Below are 18,348 nucleotides of genomic sequence, written 5' to 3'. Positions count from 1 at the left end.
AATCTTCATTTACTTCAGAAAAAGCCTTCAAAGTGGCTTAGGGAAGTTAAGATCACATCTTCCTCTTTTTGCTCAATTAAAAACTGATTTTCTGATGCTCAACCACAGTAGGTAAAGGAACTTAAATGCAGCAAAGTTCAGGCCTGTTTCCCTGAAAAGAAAACCACTGGCATTAACTAAATTAGTCTAGTTTTGTAGCTGCAGCCTCTACTCTACAAGACTTAAGACTGTAAGGGCTGAAATCTAAGTCCATACTTACCATTACCTTTCCACGGTCTGCTTTTTCTAATTTGCTTTTAGTAATAGCACTCAGAAAAAGGCAACACAGCAAAATTTTCTGCTATATTTCAACCATTCATCCAACAGACAGAGGTCTACACAAGCTAAAAATAAAAACCAATCCAAACCAAACCACATCCCTAAATTCAAAGTTTGCAAAGTAGAACTTTATTAACAAGCATTTGAAACAAAAAAAATATGAGCCTTTCTGAATCCAGCTGTCATATTCAGGATTCCAATCAGACCCATAAGGTATATCTTTTAATATGATGGTATACCATCTTCCACGCCATAGCCACCAGTGGCCACTGTAACATAGCGTGCTGCCACAGCTGTCTCCTAAAAGAAGATATTCTAAAAGCTAGTTCTGGTGTTGTCATTCGGATAAAAAGTCTCGAGGAATACAAGAGGTGTTAAAATGAGAGATACATGAAATCTATCATGTGGAGTTAAAGGACTTACATCTATCATTTGGTGAAAAGACTTAAAGTTATTTCAGGGAAGTAAAAAAATATTTTATTGCTGCAGTGCTTCTAAACACATTTGACTAGACATCTTTAAGAAACCACTCATGGCAATGCACGTATAATTCCTCATCTCAAGTTATTTGTTTACTTGTTACCAGGGGCAGCTCAGTGTCAAGAAAAATGTTGAGATTAATTGCCTTCATAAAATTCTGATCTTAACCGCCGACCATCAGTGTATAAGTGATATACACCTCTCATGGGAAAAGACTTGTACCTGTCTTTAAAAAAGAAGCAAAAATTAGTATACAAGAGTTTTTTGGTTTTAAACAAACAAACAAGAATTACTCAAATGCACAGAAATTACATGTTGTCACAGAAAATCAGAAAAACAAGTCCCCATGAGCATATAATTTTGTTGCATGAGGAACTGAACAATATATTGGACAGTTCTAAACAAAGGATTTTAAATAAAAGCACAGGCACTGAAGTAATGAGAACAGAATTGCTCAACAACATCAAATTGAAATGTTGATCTTGTCCTGAAATCAAAGTTTAGCTACACATCCTGCTATCCCATCTGTATAAAGAAGCAGTTGCTTATGAAGGTGTGTACACAGATGCAAAAACTGCATTTAATTTAACAACCTTTTATTTTCAAAATGGCCCATAAACAAATAAGGTAAATCTTAACAATTAAAGCTGCGCTGTTAATCCTGGTGTAGAGAGACACTGTAGTTAAAGCTCTCATCAGAGCAATAAAATACTTGCCTTCATTCTAGCGAAGAAAACACTATTCCAGGGTTGCTAAGCAAAGAAGGGATTAATACTGGCAGAAGTGGTCTTTGTAGAGAGCCATAAGAGTGGATGGAAGTCCTGAAGCTCATAGTTTTTGCACAGAATTCAAAATTTGTTGAGAGCTTGCAAAATGAACTGTAGTTTCAAACTAGTTTTGTCAACCAACACTGTAACTTCATTTAGCACAAAATTACGATACTTACAATCCTTCAAAACAGTGGTGAATATTCAGTTATTTTCCATGCATTTCCCTCTCCAGTGCTGCTTCCATTCGACTTTGTTTTAAACCCTACAGGATACAATTTAATAAAAACTTGTTTTTACTAACATGGACATAAAAGCTTTAGTCACAGAACAAAAACATTTTTCAACAATTTTTTTTTAGTCTTTTACAAATCAAGATACCTTTTAACTCTTTGGGGAAATCAGAATGGGTGGTTTAAAAAAGACAAAAGCCAAACTACAGGTTTTCTTTATAATCAGTGGCTCTACAGAATAATTTCAAATATTTACTTCTTGTTCAATTAGAAGTAAATTAAAGCAATCCACAGTTATATACAATCTGACGCAAGAAATTCCAAAACTAGTCTTTTGAAGATATGCTGTGGCATCTAATCCCCCCTTTCCAACTTCCCCAATGCAGAGTTTAATTCCTCCTGTAATTTTCTTCCTTCATAAGTGTGAAAAGCAAACTAGAAATCAGTACTCCATGTCAGATTTTTCACAACTATGCTGACAGCTCCTGCTGGACCTTCACAATCAGCCAAAACAATTACTGATGAATAGTCTCTGCAAAAATGCCAAATCTGATCCTAAACGTGATACTATCACTCATACTCAAAGAAAATACATAGAAGACTACTGAGTAATAACCATATTCAGATTTACTCCACCTGTCTACAAAGACAAAACTGGTTGTTTCAGAATGGCTATAAAAGTACCTAATGGGACCCCTACAGTGGAACAAAGAACTAGAACAACATTCGCTACACATATATGCTGGCTCATGTGACTCCGACTCAAGGACAAGAATACCTATACAATACAAAACACCCCTAAATTTAGCTATCATAAATTAGAATAAGAGGTCTAAAAAGCAGCCCTCCCTGTCTAGCTTCTTGCTGAAAACAGCAGCAGCAACACAAAAGCAAAATTACAAAGGGATTTCAAGAAAAAAGTGGCACATACCAAGTAATACCCAGTGTGATAACCACTCATGTACCAGGCTATCAACATGCTCCCCAATGCTTCATCATCCTCAGGACAGTCTGGCCTCATAGGTGGTGGTGGAGGAATCAACTAAGAAATCACAAAGGAAATGTCTGTGTTTCAATAGGGTATATCCCAGCTTCGACAGCAACCTATTCTAAAAGATATAAAACTGAAAAACAGGAACGTATCCTCAACTCATTCTCTGAAAAGGAGTCAAATAAGACGTTATTTTCTGAAAACAAGTAATTTCCAAAGCCTGAGAAATAGGATTCCTGTAGCTTGACTGTACACAAAGTTTTATGAGGGGGAAAATACTTATCTGAACCAGAGAAATGCTGTTAATGGAACGTAAGGTGTGGTTTCTTCAAATAATTTTTCTCTTTATATTCTTACTAACAGCTTCACTGTCACAAAAATGAGTGTGGAACAGACCTTGTACATTAGATTCTTGTAATATTTGTAACTGAATGCATTTTTAAATACTTGGAAAATACAGACCCTAACACAGAAATGTGTTCTAAAAACACTGGCGGTGAGCACATTCAGTTAGAAAACTTGAGATCACCAATACTTATCTCTGATGCTTTCTTCCTTGTTCTCCTACCACTTACCGGTGGTCCTGCTGGGAAGGGCGGGGGCCAGCAAAATAAAAACGATGGAGGTGCCCCGAATTTTGATCCAGGCTACATTGAAAAAATTGAATAGTGCAAATTAAAAAGAAAATTCAGGCATTAGGATTTTATTTAAGAGGATTATTTGAAGCAATTCACAAACCTCAAACTAAAGGCAACACATCCCAGCAATTTAATGACACTGCAGTAACAACACACAGTAGCTATTTCTGTGGAGCATTCTGTGACTGGAAAATTAAAACTTACATTACAGATGTCACTGAGGTAAACAGCGCTGAAAGGGTTCTGGTTAATACAAGCACTTTAAAATGATTTTTCTCAATAGAAATCAGTGGTTGCACGCTCACATCAAGAAACATATCTAACACTGCCCATAAAGCAAACAGTGCTCCCTGCTCCTGTGTGGCTGGGGCACATGCTGACTAAAATCTGTTATGCTTTTAAATGTCTTTAAGATGAGCTTAGACACAAATCTGTTGATACCAAAGAAAAAAAGATAAAAGAAAACTTTATAAAGAAATCTTGCACAAACAGTAATATTTAGGAAAAAAAATATGCTGCATTCAACTGCACTATTATTTAATCTCCTACACAACAGGAAAACTGAAGAGTATATCAATACCCCAGCCCTCATAATTCAATAGAGAAGCTACAGCTGAGAGCTTCTATGGCATCTGGACATCACTTTTGCTGCCTTCAATGTCCTGTGTAGTAAAACATCAGTTGGCTAGAAAAAGCGCAACCTTAAACATCAACAGTGCTATCATTAACAGCACTATCACAGTCCAGACGACAGCATCCCCTCTTTTAAGTTACAAAGCAATTGCAAAGCAAGCGTTAGCAAGGAAGGAGGCTCTCCTCACTAGCCAGCAGCACCGCAAAAGGGTTACACTGTGGCCAGATTATTATAAAGTGACGTACCAACAGGTTATAACGTGCATATCTGTATGCCCATTCTCAAAGTGCTGCTATTTGGTTTCTAGACAATGATAAACATCATCCTATTGTCTCAGAATTTAGAGACCAGGCTTAACAATGGACTATGAATGATGGCAAATAAGTCTGAGCTTACCATTCCCAGGCCTGGGGATGCTGGTGGTGCAGGAAAATGTAGGTTTTGAGGGAAGAATCTTGCTTTTGTGCAGCTGGGTTTTTTTCGAGATGACTGGGAAGATTTTTCACTTTCATCTGTTGAATATGGAGTCTCATTTTCATTCTAGAAGACCAAGATGTTTTTATAAGATGCACTAAACAGAAGTTTACAGCAAGCAATTTTAGTGAGAAAAAGCTTGGAAAGCCCCATCCATGTCCTCCCCTCTCTCTAGCCCTCCCAGTCCTACTCAGGAAAGATCTTATAACCTCATAATCATATCTGCTGACCATTTGAAATATGTTATCTTTCACTTGCGAATTTCTTGTCCCCTCCCTTTATTCCATGCTGAGTTCAAGAAGTAAGGGGATGCTTTTATTCCCTCCATCAGCTTGTGTCCATTCACAATGGAACTGGATATTGATTCTCACTCTGAACACTACAGTGGTACCAGAAATACAGAAAAATTTGATTCTCCCACTTTTGTCTTTCCTTTTCAGAAGAAATGAAAGTGTCCCTCACCTCCCCGGAATTCCCCATCCCATTTACTGTTTCATTGCTGGTTGGAGGAAGTAGATCAGACAGGTTCTGCTCCTCCTGATTTCCATATCCTGTGTAAGTAACAACACATGTGCCTGTCTTCTGATTGATGGAGGCAATAGTTGCTAGGTACATATTACCATCCTCAGACCAAACAGCATTACAGCTGTCACCAACTTTCCACTGCAACAGAAGCAAGAGAGGCAAGTAGATACCTACACCAAATATCTGAGAGAAAGATGCTTTTCTATCTACTACTTTTTGTCCCAACCACGAGAAAGATGACTCCCACCCAGTAGGTTTTTCCTTTGCATTTAGTGAAATTGCTCAGCGTAACCTATAAATGAGGTTGATAACGTTATCATGACCCCCCCACTCCAGAATGTTACTCCCAAGATGATAAAAGAAGCTACTTTTGAGTATCACAGAGAAGTACAACATGCAGCATGAGCACCACTAGCATTTACAGGTGAGGTGACCTGTTTCAAAGGCACCGTGTTGCTCTTCTTTCTATTTCTGTTCTTTTTATTGTTTTTCCTCTTCATCCCTAGGCGCTGCTGCTGTTTGTCCAAAGGCTCAGAGCACTCTCCGTTCTTCAAAGCGTTCTGCGGGAAAACAAAGGGGAAAGACAATAAATGGCAGTACAGCGGCCTCAGCCCAGGGTCCAGCTAGGCCCGGGCCGCCCCCCCTTACCTTAAAGGAGGCCACCGCCCTGTCGTACGCCTTGATGAGAGCCGTGTCGTCCCACACATCCGAGTCGTCGCTCTGCGGAGGCCATAGATCGCTTTATCGCCGCGCCAAAGCCCCGTTCCCCCCGTCCCCTCTCCCTCCGGCCCGGCCCGGCCCGGCCCGGCGCGGCGCTCACCTGCCCGGCCCCGCGTCGGAACAGCACCCGGTCCGCCATGTCCGACCCCAGACCCGGTCCCGGCGCCGCGCTGCCGCCTGATGCGCGCGCGTCGTATCGTCACTTCCGGCGCGCAGCGGCTCCGCCGGCTTGCTGGTAACGGTATGGCGCCCGGGATTAACTCGGGTTACCGTGACGGGACCGGCACCGCCGTGCTGGGTCCCATCCGGCATCCCGCCAGCGGGGCGGCCCCTTTCAGACGGGACAGCCCGCGCTGGGGGCTCGGCTGCACCCGGGACTCCCTCCCGCGAAACGCACCGCCCAAACCCCGGAGAACCGGGGAGCAGGGGCCGACCCGGCGGAACAATCTGCTTCGTTTCTCACCAGCTGCAAGCACCGCACCGCCAAAAACAGCTGCGTTTCCCTTCAGGCTCGCCACAAGCCGTGCCAGGGGCCCGTAGGCAGTAGCCGCCGCTAGATCCGTTGGAGCTTACACGAGCCGAGGCTTCGGAGTTCTCTCCTTGCAGGGGGTTAAATCAGTCCCACCTCAGCCAGCACTCAGCACGCCCAAGCACGGCTGTAGGGCAAGCGCTGTGTTTTCTCACACCAAGTGTTATTCTTGAGGCTAGTTTAAGCAGCAGTTTTAAATCATCATAGTGGCAGAGCAATTTCAACATCTGCTCACATCTGCAACTCATTAACTTCAAGCCTGCAGCGTCTCTGATAACTTCAGTATATTCTGATAACTATCAGTAGCAGATTCAGTCAGTTACGTACACCAATGAAGTCTGCAACTCCACAGGCACCTTTTTGCATAGTGCAGGCTTACCACTGCATATTATATTGCTTATAATAAGCATTACTCATATTATAAATTTTATTTATACTTACATTGTACTTAAATACTTATATCACATTTCTCCACAATTATATCTATTCTTTGTATTCTTGGGAACTTCTTAAAAATCAACTGATTATCAAGCATAACCATTTCAGATTAGACAGACCTTCATGCAACTTTTTATTGTAAAAAATAATTTGAGATTTACAGTCCAGACTTCAGTAAGGTTAAGCACATTTTACAATGTGTTCCATTCTGAATGAAGCTGTACTTCAAGAATTAAGAATTGAAGAATTAAGACAATAAAATCTGGTGTAACTGTAGATTCAGAAAGTCATTGTTACCGGAACCATTAAGTGAAACCAATGAATAGAGCAAAAGCTGGAGGAAAGCTATTGCTTGGTACTTTTATTCATATGCATGCAAAACAGTGTAACCAGTTTTGAAATAGCACTCCAGACAACTAAGCGTATGCTAACCAGAAAATATTCTAAATTAATGCTATTTGCACAACTCTGCAAGACAGACATTTAATCATTTAATGGCCACTTTTATGAATGATCTTCTAGGCCCTTCTGCTTCATTGGTGCACTCTATCTTCTCCATATAGGCAGCTCATTTTGCTCCTGCTTGCATAGACTTCCTTTCATTAGCCGCTTTTTGTTTTTGCTGCATAATTTCGGAGTCTCTGTGAAGACAAAAAGTTGGATTTAAGATATTGGCTCACTCTTTTTCTAAGTAGAGTCTCCTCCTGCTTGTTTTCACCCTTTAGCAACCCCTATTTCAAGAAGGGAAAAAAAATAGTACAGAACTTCTCAGTTAGCCATGAGCACACTGTTTCCGTTATCCTGTTTTTTTTCAGTACAGTACCCCATGAGGTAGACAAGTTACTCGATTAGTAGACCTTATATAATTCTTTTCGTTTTAGAAGTAAAGGACAACAATGGATCAAACATCTTGAAGAAAGTATTACACAATCTTCCCCTGTTCGTACCAGGGAAAAAGCTGCTCAAAAGAACTAAAAGCTTTACAGGTCTAACAAAAAATAAATCTGTTTAACAGCAGATACAGTAAAACCTACATCCACGGTTTATGCTCTGGCATGTGAATGGACCACGAATCAAGGCGAAGTACATAAATGCTCTTTCAGCTAAGACACCGGATTCTTTCCGACCCATTTCCCCCTCCTATTTGCCCAACCATTTCACTCAACAGTACCAGATGTTACCTCTGTTTTCTCTGAGAAGCAGACAAGCTATCCTCTTTCCTTTTCCCTTTGTGGATCTCCTGAGTCTTCTTCAGGTTCTTTTGGCGGGCAAGTTCACGCTGGTTCCCACCTGTGAGATAATATACAGTTTATACAGGTACTACCACTTTTTACACACAGTTTGCCTGTGTAGAAGCCTGTTGTGAAGGTGGTACGGTTTGGCATAGTCTGTAGAGTTGGTATGGCAGTAGCTTCTGTAGTTGGCAGTATCTTCCATCACAGTCTCCCCCTCCAGTGCACAATGGGAGGCACAAAAGCCTGTCAGTTCTCACATTTACATTTCTACAGGTCATGAGTACATGTCCAAGAGTTCCCTAAACCCATTCCAGAAACACAGTGCAGTTTTCCATAAAAGACTGAAGGCTGGCCATCCCACCAATAGTCCAGGCAAAATGATGACAGTAACTCACCCAAAGAGGAGCCATCCTCTCTATCTCAAACACATTCCAGCATACCATATAGCTTACAAATTAATTTTAGACTGAAAGAACAGCATTAAAATGAAGACAGCCTGAGAGAGTTTATAAACTTCCTCAAACTCTTCCTAAGGCCTTCTAAGAAGTCAAAAAGCAAATGGCTCTTTGGAATCCAGAAACATCCACCTGCTTTCAGTCTGTAATGCTGTCACACAAAATCACTGATGGATTACATCACAGTCTATGGTCGACCATCATGAACTTTTCAAGTTTTGCTCATACTTAGTTATGGCCTTTACACATATTTGTGGAAATACACTTCTGCAGATGCCACTGAGAAGATGAGCAGTGTAGTCAATACATATAGGAGCTCTGGCTTTACTTTTTACTGGATAAAGTCCCCAAAACTACTTAACACAGGATTCATAATGTATTATTGGGCACTCATACCCCAGAAGCTCACCTACTGCTATGAAATGCTGAAGTTGCCCTACTCTAGGAACCATGAAAGCAGAGAAGAATGCATGATACACAAGCAGCTGTATGTAGATTTAATTCATTTTTGCTGCAAGGCAGCTGACATGTATGTGGTATGAGGCTATTGCAGTGTTATGGTTTGAGAAAACCTGTAACAATTTATTGTCATTTAGAAAATAATTTTATTGCCTGATGACCCCTCGCCACTTGCTAAGGGGAATTGGGAAAAAAAACAAGGAAACACATAAGTTGAAATATAAACAGATTTAATACATTAAGATTAGATAATTAATAGCACTAAAGAACCAATATTGATCCCAATACCAATACAGAATATGCAAAGATTATACTCAGCCAATTCTATCCATAGGAAGCTGTGCACTCCCAGCACTGGACAGTAAATGTCAGATGCTACGAGCACTACAGCTTTGGAGGGATGGGAAGAGCTCATGGGTCCGGCACCGGGGCAAGAAGTTCTCAGGATGGCAGCCATCAAGAGAACTTCTCAGCAAACTTTCAAATTTATAGTGAATGTGACATTCATGGTATGAAATAATCCTGTTGGCCAGCTTGGATCAAGTGCTCAGGTCTCGCTTCTCCTCATCCCTACACCTGGCAAGCTTGAAAACACTGAGACCCTGAAATCCACACACCATAGCTGGCTACAAAGTAAATATTTTCACAAATTTAGATGCTAGAGTCTTCTAAAAGTGCAGTCTTCCCATGTATTAGAAGATAAATTAGTCCTGTGTTGCTCAAACCAGGACAGGCAGCTATGGAGCTTCAGCCCAAGATTTTGTTTACCTACCATATACTACAGACCCCCTTGCAAAAGAAGCGGGGCTGGCAAAGCTGAAGTTAACACACAACCAAAACTCCAGTTCCTCATCAAGACACCTTGTTCAGAATAAAATGACCTGCCACGTTCCCAAAACAGGTGCCAATCTTTCCTTAGTATCCACCTTGTTACAGCAGTTCTAGTCTGCTCTAACCTGCCAGAGTTTGTTCGCTTGCTTGGTATTTCTCCTTGCCCTGATTCTTCTGGACTCAAAGTGTTGCAGATAATCACTTGTGCTGTTGAACAAACATGATCCCATTTTTCTATGCTCAAAAATGAAAGCTCCATCTCCCCATAATTTCTGTTGTGCCTCTTTTCAGTCTCTCTCCGCTCTTAAGACTACCTATACCATCTTTCTATCTCGAAGACGGAAATCTACCCAATCTTCAGGTGCCTGTAATTTCAAGTATACAGAAGCAGTTTACGACTAGATACCTGCCATGTCAACTAGTAGACAAGAGCAACCCTGCAAAAGCAGGCTTCTGTGCATTCTTCACACACCAGTGCATGTGCTGTCTGGCAAGAGGTGCTAAAAGCCCAAATGAAAACAGTGTGATATGACTTCTGCTTCCTGAGGGCTACTCCTGCCTTGGAAGATATACTTCATCTGTAACAGGACATCAAGTACTATCTTTTGAAAAAGTTAAGCTGCTCCACCCTCCTCACTAGCATTCAATGAGATCCTGTCCCCAAAGAAGGGGGGGCCCTATTTGTTCAGAAGGGCCAGTTTGTTCAGAAACTGAAGTAAAACAGCGATCTATCTCTCGCAGTACTGCTGTTGATTAGAACTTGATGACTCACGAGCAGATGACACATTCCAGGCTATAAATGGTTCTTGAGTTTTGTGGTGCTTAGAAGGCATGGAATGTCATATGAACGAGTTAGCAGCAATGAAACAGCTCTTCTGTGGTGCTGATTAAAGAAATTAAATATCTTCCTTTATCATAAAGAAAGAGAGGCAGGAAGTCAAACCACACTGCTAGAGTCAGAATTCATACAACAATTATCCTCCACCCTTAACCTTATGTACTTCCTTCCTTTCCAAGCAAACATTGTGCAGGGTGTCTGCAGAGTTATTCCATACACATGGTAAGATTGTAAACAAGAACCAAACTGAATGGCACCAATGCAAAAGCTTGGCTGCCACTTCTGCACAGCAAAGCAGAGCAGGTAAAAAAGTAGAGCAATACAGTATGCACAGAAGGCATACAGAACCAAACAACTATTTGAAAATAAACTTACTTGTACCATCCCTGATTCCAAGTAAACATTGCCAAGGACTGTTTGGCCCCAGTACTTCACCTAGGATGCAGAATGAGTATCCCTAGCTCCACGGGAGACGGTGCTGTTTTCTACATTCTGTAGCATCAACCTAAATCTTCCATGAAGTGTGGTCCAGTCCTGAGAGAAGACAATTCAGCTTCCTGTAACGTGAAATTCAAGCATGAACTGCCACATAAAGGCCAGTACACCCTTCCTGCTTATACCTATGCTTCAGCATCCCCATCCTCGCCTGCCTCTGCAAGACATGCCCTAGTTCAACCCATCTCTGCTGTTCCAACTCCAAGATCCAGCTATTCTTGAAGAGAAAGATAAGCAAAAGACCGCTGAGTAGCACTGGAACAAGTGGTAATCATCTCTACTATAAGGAGGTCAAAGAGAATAGCAGTAAGGTTTGGCCACAGAGGTCATCATCCCTGGAGTTCTTTCTAAGCAGCAAAGGAGCTAATCACATGCCAGAACTTAAAGCAGTAAAGTGTCTGCCACTGTCCCAAAAACAGAAAACAAAAGTAAACAGAGCTGTTTGATGCAAGAACAAAGCAGCAATGGCAGACAAGTGACACAACCCCCCTCCAATTCATCTAGTCATCACCATCTTCAGGTACCCTGAAATTTGGCAGTAAAAAAGGTACCATGAATTTATGAACTTGGGAGTCAGCATAAGTAGTTGCTAATAAGCAATCCATTCTTAGTCTATTTTACTATATGTCCATTTGAAATCACAGGCTCTAGAGTCCAGGTCTGTTTGATAACAAAGCACTGAACTCTGGAAACCTGTACAAAACTGAAGACTAGACTATATGGTTGTATACCACAACTTCCACACCTCTAATATTTCAGCTACTGTATTCAACTAGGTCATCCTAAAATTAAATGTCACAATTCTGCTATGTTCAGCTGTGGGATGCTGTACCTCTTTTTAACCTTCAGCTATGTTTACTTTAGCATCACGCAGAACAGGGGGAAAAAATCAACAAAAGCCATAAATCTGCCTCTTTCTCACATTCAAGATCTGATCTGTGCACAAACTGTTTGTGATCCAGGTCTTCATTTGCACTTCCAGCAGTACGGTGGCTTCGAAGGTACATGTTTTTAAGTGTGAATGTAAAAGCACCTCCTCAACTAAACGCAAGTAGTGTCTGTATTGCCAAGTATAACATGCAGAAGCCAAAACAGTAGCCCCCACCAGTTAGGTGAGCTGCAGTATTGTAGGTCTGGTTCACAGTTCTCCGCCATTTTAGAGTAGATATACCAACGTTACTTTTGAATAAGGTGATAATCAGCGAGTCCTATTGCCCTTTTCTCCGACAGCCTTAAGAACCACTATCTCAGCAACGCAGTATTAAGTATTCCGCAGGGATATAAAAGCCCTTTATTTACAGCCTGGACAGTAGCCAGGGCTGAAACTGAGCGTTACTGTTGTCCCAGCAGATCACCATCTTTCTTCCTCCTCTCCGCCCCCCCACCCCCCCGCACAGCTACGCCAGCGGACGGGGCGAAGATGTTTTTGCTCCGAGCCCACGACGGCGGCGGGACACGGGAAGCCTCAGCCCCAGCGACCCACGCACCCGCCGCGGGATTTCGCCGCGGGGACGCCAAGCCCACAAAGACCGAGATCCGACAGCGGCACCACATCGCGGCCCACCCCCGCCCCCGGACGGACCGCCGGGCTGCCCTCGGGCGGCGCGCCCAGGCCGCACGGTCACAGGCCCACCGCCCGCTCCGCTCCCCGACGGGGCCCCACAACAGCCCCCTCCCCGAGGTCTGCCGGCACTTACGGGTCATCGCGAGTCGCTCGGGCCGCGCAGCACCGCTACCGCCGCCGCCAACCGGCCAACACACCCCTCCAGCTGCCAGAACCTTCCACCCTCCCCACCCGCCACTCACGCCCCTTATAAAACCTCGCTGGCCCCCGACGTCACCGCAGCGCGCGGGAGGCGGCACGCAACCTAAAGGCCTGGCCCAATCAGCGGGCTGCGCGCTGCTGGGGGAAGTAGGGGGGTGGGCGGTGGCCTCTGAGGGGAGCAGTGGCCTCTTCCGTCTCCGCTACGTCAGACGACGTGACTGTTCGTCCGGAACCACGCGGAAAAAGAAATCGCCGAGGAGAGTTAAAAAAACACAACCCCACCCCAAAGCAGTTTGCTGCTTTCTTTGGGCGCTGCGTGCCCGTTCCGGCTTTGCGTGGGCCTCCCCCGTCAGAGGAGGCCTTATTTTTAGCGCTGCCTTTTGCCTCTCCTCTTCCTGCCACCGCGCGCTGATGACGTCGCGAGGGGCGCCGGGTGTCATGCCGTGAGGCGAGGCAGCCGCGCTCGCGGCGTTACCGGGACGCGCGCCGCTGACGCCGAGCTCGCGGGCGGGCGGGCGCGCGCCTTCTGCCCCAGCGCCCGCAGCGGGCCGTCGGCGCCATGTTCCGCCGGGCCCGTCTCAACGTGCGGCCCAATGTGCCACCCGTGGGCAGGGGCGTCGGCGTCAGCGGCGCGGCCGACCCGGAGCCTCAGGGCTCGGGCTCCCCGGCGGCTGCCGGAGCAGAGGGAGCGGCGGCCGAGCCCCCACCGGCCGCGCGGCGGACCAAGAGGTGAGTCTTGCCGGGGCCCCGCGGTAGCCAGGGTGTGGGGAGGGCGGTGGGCCGTGCCGCGGGGTTCCTCTGGCCCCGGCCACTGCCACCGCCCGGCCGTGGATCCCCGTGAACGAGACGGGTGTGGGGAGGTGGACGGACCCGTCCCTGCCGCCCTTGGGAAGCCCCTGGGGCTGTAGTGGTGGGAGGCCCTCCAGCAACGCTTGTTGTCACAGCCTGGCACCTCCAGGTTTTCCCTGCTTTTGTTTGGAGTAGTATCGTCATGAAGATCTGCTGAAATTGTGTCATCGGACAACTGAGCGTTTGACGCATTTGCAAGCTAAGCAAAACCTCCATTTCTTTACTGCGGTTGCACTGCAGGTGCTTGAAATAATATATAAGTGAAGACTGCAGGGGCCGAGTGTGGTCCAAGACTCAGTTTTTCTGGCACTGCAGCAGCAGGGAGCTCCAATTGGCTGCGTGCAGCAAAAATTCTTTGCACTCCCTAACTGACGGACTTTGGGTTTGCATTCTTTATGTGCTTCCTGTTTTGTATTCACTTCTTCATGCATTAGTGAGGGAGAACTTTCTGGCTTTTTCCTTTTTGATTGTTTAATCTTTTAAGTGGTTTTTGTTGCAATGGAAATGCATAGTGAGGTTGATCCAAGGACCAGTCCTTCAGGACCTCCCCATTGTCTCTTTACAAGGGCGTGTAGTGATAGGATGAGGGGGAATGGCGTTAAACTGGAAGAGGGTAGATTTAGATTAGATATTAGGAAGAATTTTTTCATTTTGAGGGTGGTAAGGCACTGGAACAGGTTGCCCAGAGAAGCTGTTGAAGCTCCATCCTTGGAGGTGTTCAAGGCCAGGCTGGATGGGGCTTTGAGCAACCTGGTCTAGTGGGAGGTGTCCCTGCCTATGGCAGGGGGGTTGGAACTAGATGATCTTCAAGGTGCCTTCCAACCTAAACCATTGTATGAAGTAACAGGCTCATAAAATATTTTCCTCAATAAATGCGGAAAATACCCAAGTATACAAATCCACAAAACCACATCCTGGTGTTTTAAAGAAAAAGTACAGTAGTTATATTAAATTTAAGACTGTTTGATGGAAGCTGTTCATGTTGAATGTAGTGTACAAATCTCTTCAGTTTGCCAGTGCAGTGAAATGTGTGGGATGTGGCTAGGAAAGACCTTCTTTGGAGAAGTGCAGGTTTGGAAAAGGATGAAGAGACACGTGGATCACTGGAGTACTGTGATGTTACACAGGTTACCTGGAGGGAGAAGGTAGTATCCAACATAAGACTCCTAGGAGACTCAAGGGACTTTTAGTCCTGGAAGCAAGTAGAAAAGGCACGTGTGAGAGCTGCTCCCTTCTTGCCTCCATTTGGTCAGCCTAAATTCCACTGAATAGCTGGGTCTTAAAGTTTTTGATTGTTTTTAAAGCTGTATAGCCACAAAATAGGAGAGAGCAGGCCTAGGGATTTATTGCAGTGTAGACAGTACTAGCTTTTTGGAGAGCTGTCTCTAGATGATGCATTTTAAAGGTTGGCCACCTGGGTGTCTGTAGATTCAGGAACAGTGGATTTGAGGGAAGTCACACAATCTGATTTCCTGAGTGCAGTAATTGGTGACATAAGGCACAATGTATTTGTTGTGTGGTCTGCAAGAAAAGTAAAGGCAAATGTGAGAACATCTTGCATATTTATCCTTCCAACCTAAGGCTGCTCAACCTTCATAGCTGCTCAAACCTGTATCTGTAGTGTCAGTTACTTTCCTTTGTTTTCTTTTCTAAATGCTGAAAGGGTTTTGTTGATTATCAGGGAAGAGGAAATTCTCTGAGCATAAGATGATTTATTTTTTTTAAATACAGTTGCTGCTAAATGGTATTTATTCAGAAATCTGATGTGACACTGATTAAAAACTCCACAAAACACAGGTGGTATGGACAAGATGAATGAAGAATTACTTTCCACTGTCTCTTGCTATGTAAAAACCAGAGGATGTTGAATGAAACTTGCAAGGATCTCATTCAAAACGCACAGACAGGCATCATGTAGTAAGGCTGCTGAACTTGCTGAGGGATGTTCTGTGTTGTAAAAATGTATATGAACTCACAGTGTGGGAAAAGTTGGTTCAGAAAAATCTGCAACGCTGTTAAATACAAGAACATAATCTGTAGCATTTGCCTGAGTCACAGATAGTAACTGGAGAGGATATGAAAAAGTTTCACTTTGTGTTTATGCTTTTCTTATATTCCTTCAAAGGCATATGGTTCTGACTTTTTTTGGAAGGTGGCTTAATGAACCATGGGTGAGGTTGTCCCTAGGTACAGAAACAAGGCATAGTTCCAATGTAAAATCAAGAAACCTCTTTATGACTCAGTTGTAATTCTGCTGCAGTCTTACTGTGAGCAGCAGCCAAGGAGCCAAGCACTGGAGGAGTCTGCAGATTTAGGAAGATCATAATGGTTGGCAATTTTGCTTGCACTTTGAAAATTATTTCTGCGTAAGGGATGGAAAAATACTTAAATAGAAGGCTTTCCAGGGAAGCCAGAAGTTGTTGTCTCTAAAAGGCTACTTCTGATGTGATAAGTGTGAGCAGTAGAATAACAGCAGTCTGGTTTGCTGCTGAGTTTTTTTTTTTTTTAATTCACAGTTTACATATAATCTACTTGTAAGCATGTAAGAGGAGTGTTTAGATTGATTGTAATAAAAATCATCAAACTAATTGTTGCATATAGCTTTATTAACATGCTTTTAATATATGACCTATGTTACATGGGTTATTTTTTATAAAGCTTCATTGTATTATGGTGTTTGGTATTCCCAGCTGAAAGTAGAGAGCTTTCCAAAAAAGCAGGGGGGTGGGAAGAAGCATGTGATTTTGGCATTATTGGTCAACTAGCTTGTAGCCATAAAGTTAATTAGTATTAATTAATATTGGAAAGTAATATACCAGGTCTTACAGCTGATTAGTTTATGAGGAATTACCAGCTGCAGGTTGGTTCTAGTGTGGCTTCTTGTATATAATTCTGTTTTTATGTAGCACTACGTTTATATTGGTTGGTGCATAAATATATCTTGAAAGAAAGAGTCACAAATCTGTCACTGTAAAGTATTTCAGAATACTCTTTTAAATTTTACAGCGATGACAAGGCTAATAGCTCAAATGATGCTGGAGAAGCTAGTAAACCTGCAGAGATGCCTACACAGAGAAGAAAACGGATCTCTACCATGCCCAATCTTGTCAAACCCAGAGCTGGACCTTCATCTGCTCAACGTTCTGTGTCAAAACTGCAAAGGCGAGCATCGCAGACTCCTGATGGCAATGCTTCACTTCAGAAGGATTCCTCTCCATCAGAAAAGAGTAATGTTGAAAGCTCTTTGAAGTCTCCCATGCTGCCTGAAAAGAAAACACCTGTGCCACAAGTGCCACAGTTTTCGCCACTAAAAAAATCACTGAACAAAGAGCAAACTGTAGGTGTAGCTGCTCAAAGAAATGATGATACCTTGCAGAAAAATGTACCCTCCCCACTCAAGGAGAGACCAGCACAGGAAAGATCAGGAACACAGGAGGAAAAGCTGCCTATGAAACCGGCTCCCATAAAAGAGAAACGAACATGTTCTGACCGTGAAAGGATCCTCAAAGCTCGGAAGTTAAGAGAAATGCTTAAAGAAGAGCTGAAGAAAGAGCGGATGGTAGGCCTGTGTTGAGCAGTGCTGATCTGTGAAGGGCAAAGACATGTGATTCACCTAACATACACTATCTCTTTGCAGTAGTGTTTTCTGATGACCATCAGACACTTCCTGCTAATAGTCTCTGATATCTCATAACACTGTATGGGTTTAGCCTGTTTACAAGCAGTAATAGCACTGTGTTACCTCCTAATAAGTTTCATGAGAAATTGTGTATCTTTTCATTTGATTAGACCCACAAGCCTTTTTGACCTGAGACCTGCTATTATACTATAGCCAACATTCCAATTTTAAAGGTTTCACATTTCGTAATACAGTGGGGAAGTGTGCTATAAGAAGCATGGGATTTGGGGTTTCTCATATCATCAACTTGATTGTTTACTGAGTTCTGTGATTTTGAATAGCTTTTCACTTGTACTAAGTATTGAATTTCTCTGAGAGGGTAAGTCACTTAAGGGTCTGTGGTGTCCTCTCTGACAAAAGGACACTTTTAAGATAAATTTAATTCAGTTGTTGGGGGCAGGGGATGGAAATAACAAAATTCCTCAAATGTGGTACTTCATAAACAAAGAAAAATATTCATTTGTGAAATATAAAGTACTTTCAGGGTGAATTTAAGAGTTGTTTTTTTTTTTTTTTTTTGTATGGAAACAGTTGAAACACAGGCCTCCAATAATTGAAGGATGTTCTCCACCAGATCGTTCTAAAATGACTATGAGAGACTTGATATACTATCTGCCAGAAAACAATCCTATGAAGTAAGTATGACTTTTTGTCTCTCCTTAGGTTAAATTATTTTTCTTTTTCTACCAGTTTAATTATTTTGAAAATGAGAATGCTTAAATCTGGAATATTAGCACAGATGCAGTATTGTTGCAATGGTAACAAATGCTTCTAGACATTTTCATGTCTACTCAGTCTTCATACAGAAATGAGAGTGGAGATTAGTGTACTTGTTGAAATATAAAAACATGACCCTGTCCCCAGTGTTGATTTATCTCTGCACTAATGCAGAGTAATAGAAATTCTACTTTTTTTTAGCTAGTTCCTGTTAAATTTTTAATTATGACTTCCTGCCAAATCTAGTAAACTACAAGAAGCTAAGCATTTCTTCTCCT

General features: G+C 43.0%; 3 protein-coding genes across 6 annotated transcripts in view; 1 reads left to right on the top strand and 2 right to left on the bottom strand.

Moving 5' to 3' along the window:
- Positions 1 to 385: 385 nt before the first annotated feature.
- Positions 386 to 5,963, bottom strand: SMN2 (survival of motor neuron 2, centromeric; the record flags this gene model as incomplete). Of its 4 annotated transcripts, none has more annotated exons than XM_082496970.1 (9): positions 5,881 to 5,963; positions 5,709 to 5,780; positions 5,495 to 5,620; positions 4,998 to 5,198; positions 4,458 to 4,601; positions 3,365 to 3,436; positions 2,730 to 2,840; positions 1,745 to 1,830; positions 386 to 1,024 (listed from the first exon to the last, which is right to left on the bottom strand). In XM_082496970.1, the coding sequence occupies exons 1-8, from the start codon at positions 5,917 to 5,919 to the stop codon at positions 1,774 to 1,776; spliced, it is 822 nt and encodes a 273-aa protein (XP_082353096.1). In that variant the 5' UTR covers positions 5,920 to 5,963. The 4 variants fall into 4 exon arrangements, with proteins under 4 accessions (XP_082353096.1, XP_082353097.1, XP_082353098.1 ...); XM_082496971.1 differs by having other exon boundaries at positions 5,025 to 5,198; XM_082496972.1 differs by lacking the exon at positions 4,998 to 5,198.
- Positions 5,964 to 7,070: 1,107 nt separating this feature from the next.
- On the bottom strand, positions 7,071 to 12,854 carry SERF1B (small EDRK-rich factor 1B). The gene is made up of 3 exons (XM_082497866.1): positions 12,758 to 12,854; positions 7,929 to 8,037; positions 7,071 to 7,388 (listed from the first exon to the last, which is right to left on the bottom strand). The coding sequence occupies exons 1-3, from the start codon at positions 12,762 to 12,764 to the stop codon at positions 7,316 to 7,318; spliced, it is 189 nt and encodes a 62-aa protein (XP_082353992.1). The 5' UTR covers positions 12,765 to 12,854; the 3' UTR covers positions 7,071 to 7,315.
- Positions 12,855 to 13,029: 175 nt separating this feature from the next.
- The window catches only part of BDP1 (BDP1 general transcription factor IIIB subunit), a 58,290-nt gene continuing 52,971 nt past the window's right edge, over positions 13,030 to 18,348 (top strand). The window contains exons 1-3 of the mRNA XM_082497106.1: positions 13,030 to 13,554; positions 16,681 to 17,233; positions 17,885 to 17,988. Of these exons, the coding sequence (XP_082353232.1) occupies positions 13,385 to 13,554; positions 16,681 to 17,233; positions 17,885 to 17,988 (827 nt within the window). The 5' untranslated portion in view covers positions 13,030 to 13,384. The remainder of the gene's footprint in view (positions 13,555 to 16,680; positions 17,234 to 17,884; positions 17,989 to 18,348) is intronic.

This window comes from Vanellus vanellus, assembly GCF_965231255.1.
Source record: "Vanellus vanellus genome assembly, chromosome: Z".
NCBI classification, from domain to species: domain Eukaryota; kingdom Metazoa; phylum Chordata; class Aves; order Charadriiformes; family Charadriidae; genus Vanellus; species Vanellus vanellus.
Note: the sequence above shows the minus strand (reverse complement) of the source record. Positions and strands in the feature narration are given on the sequence as shown.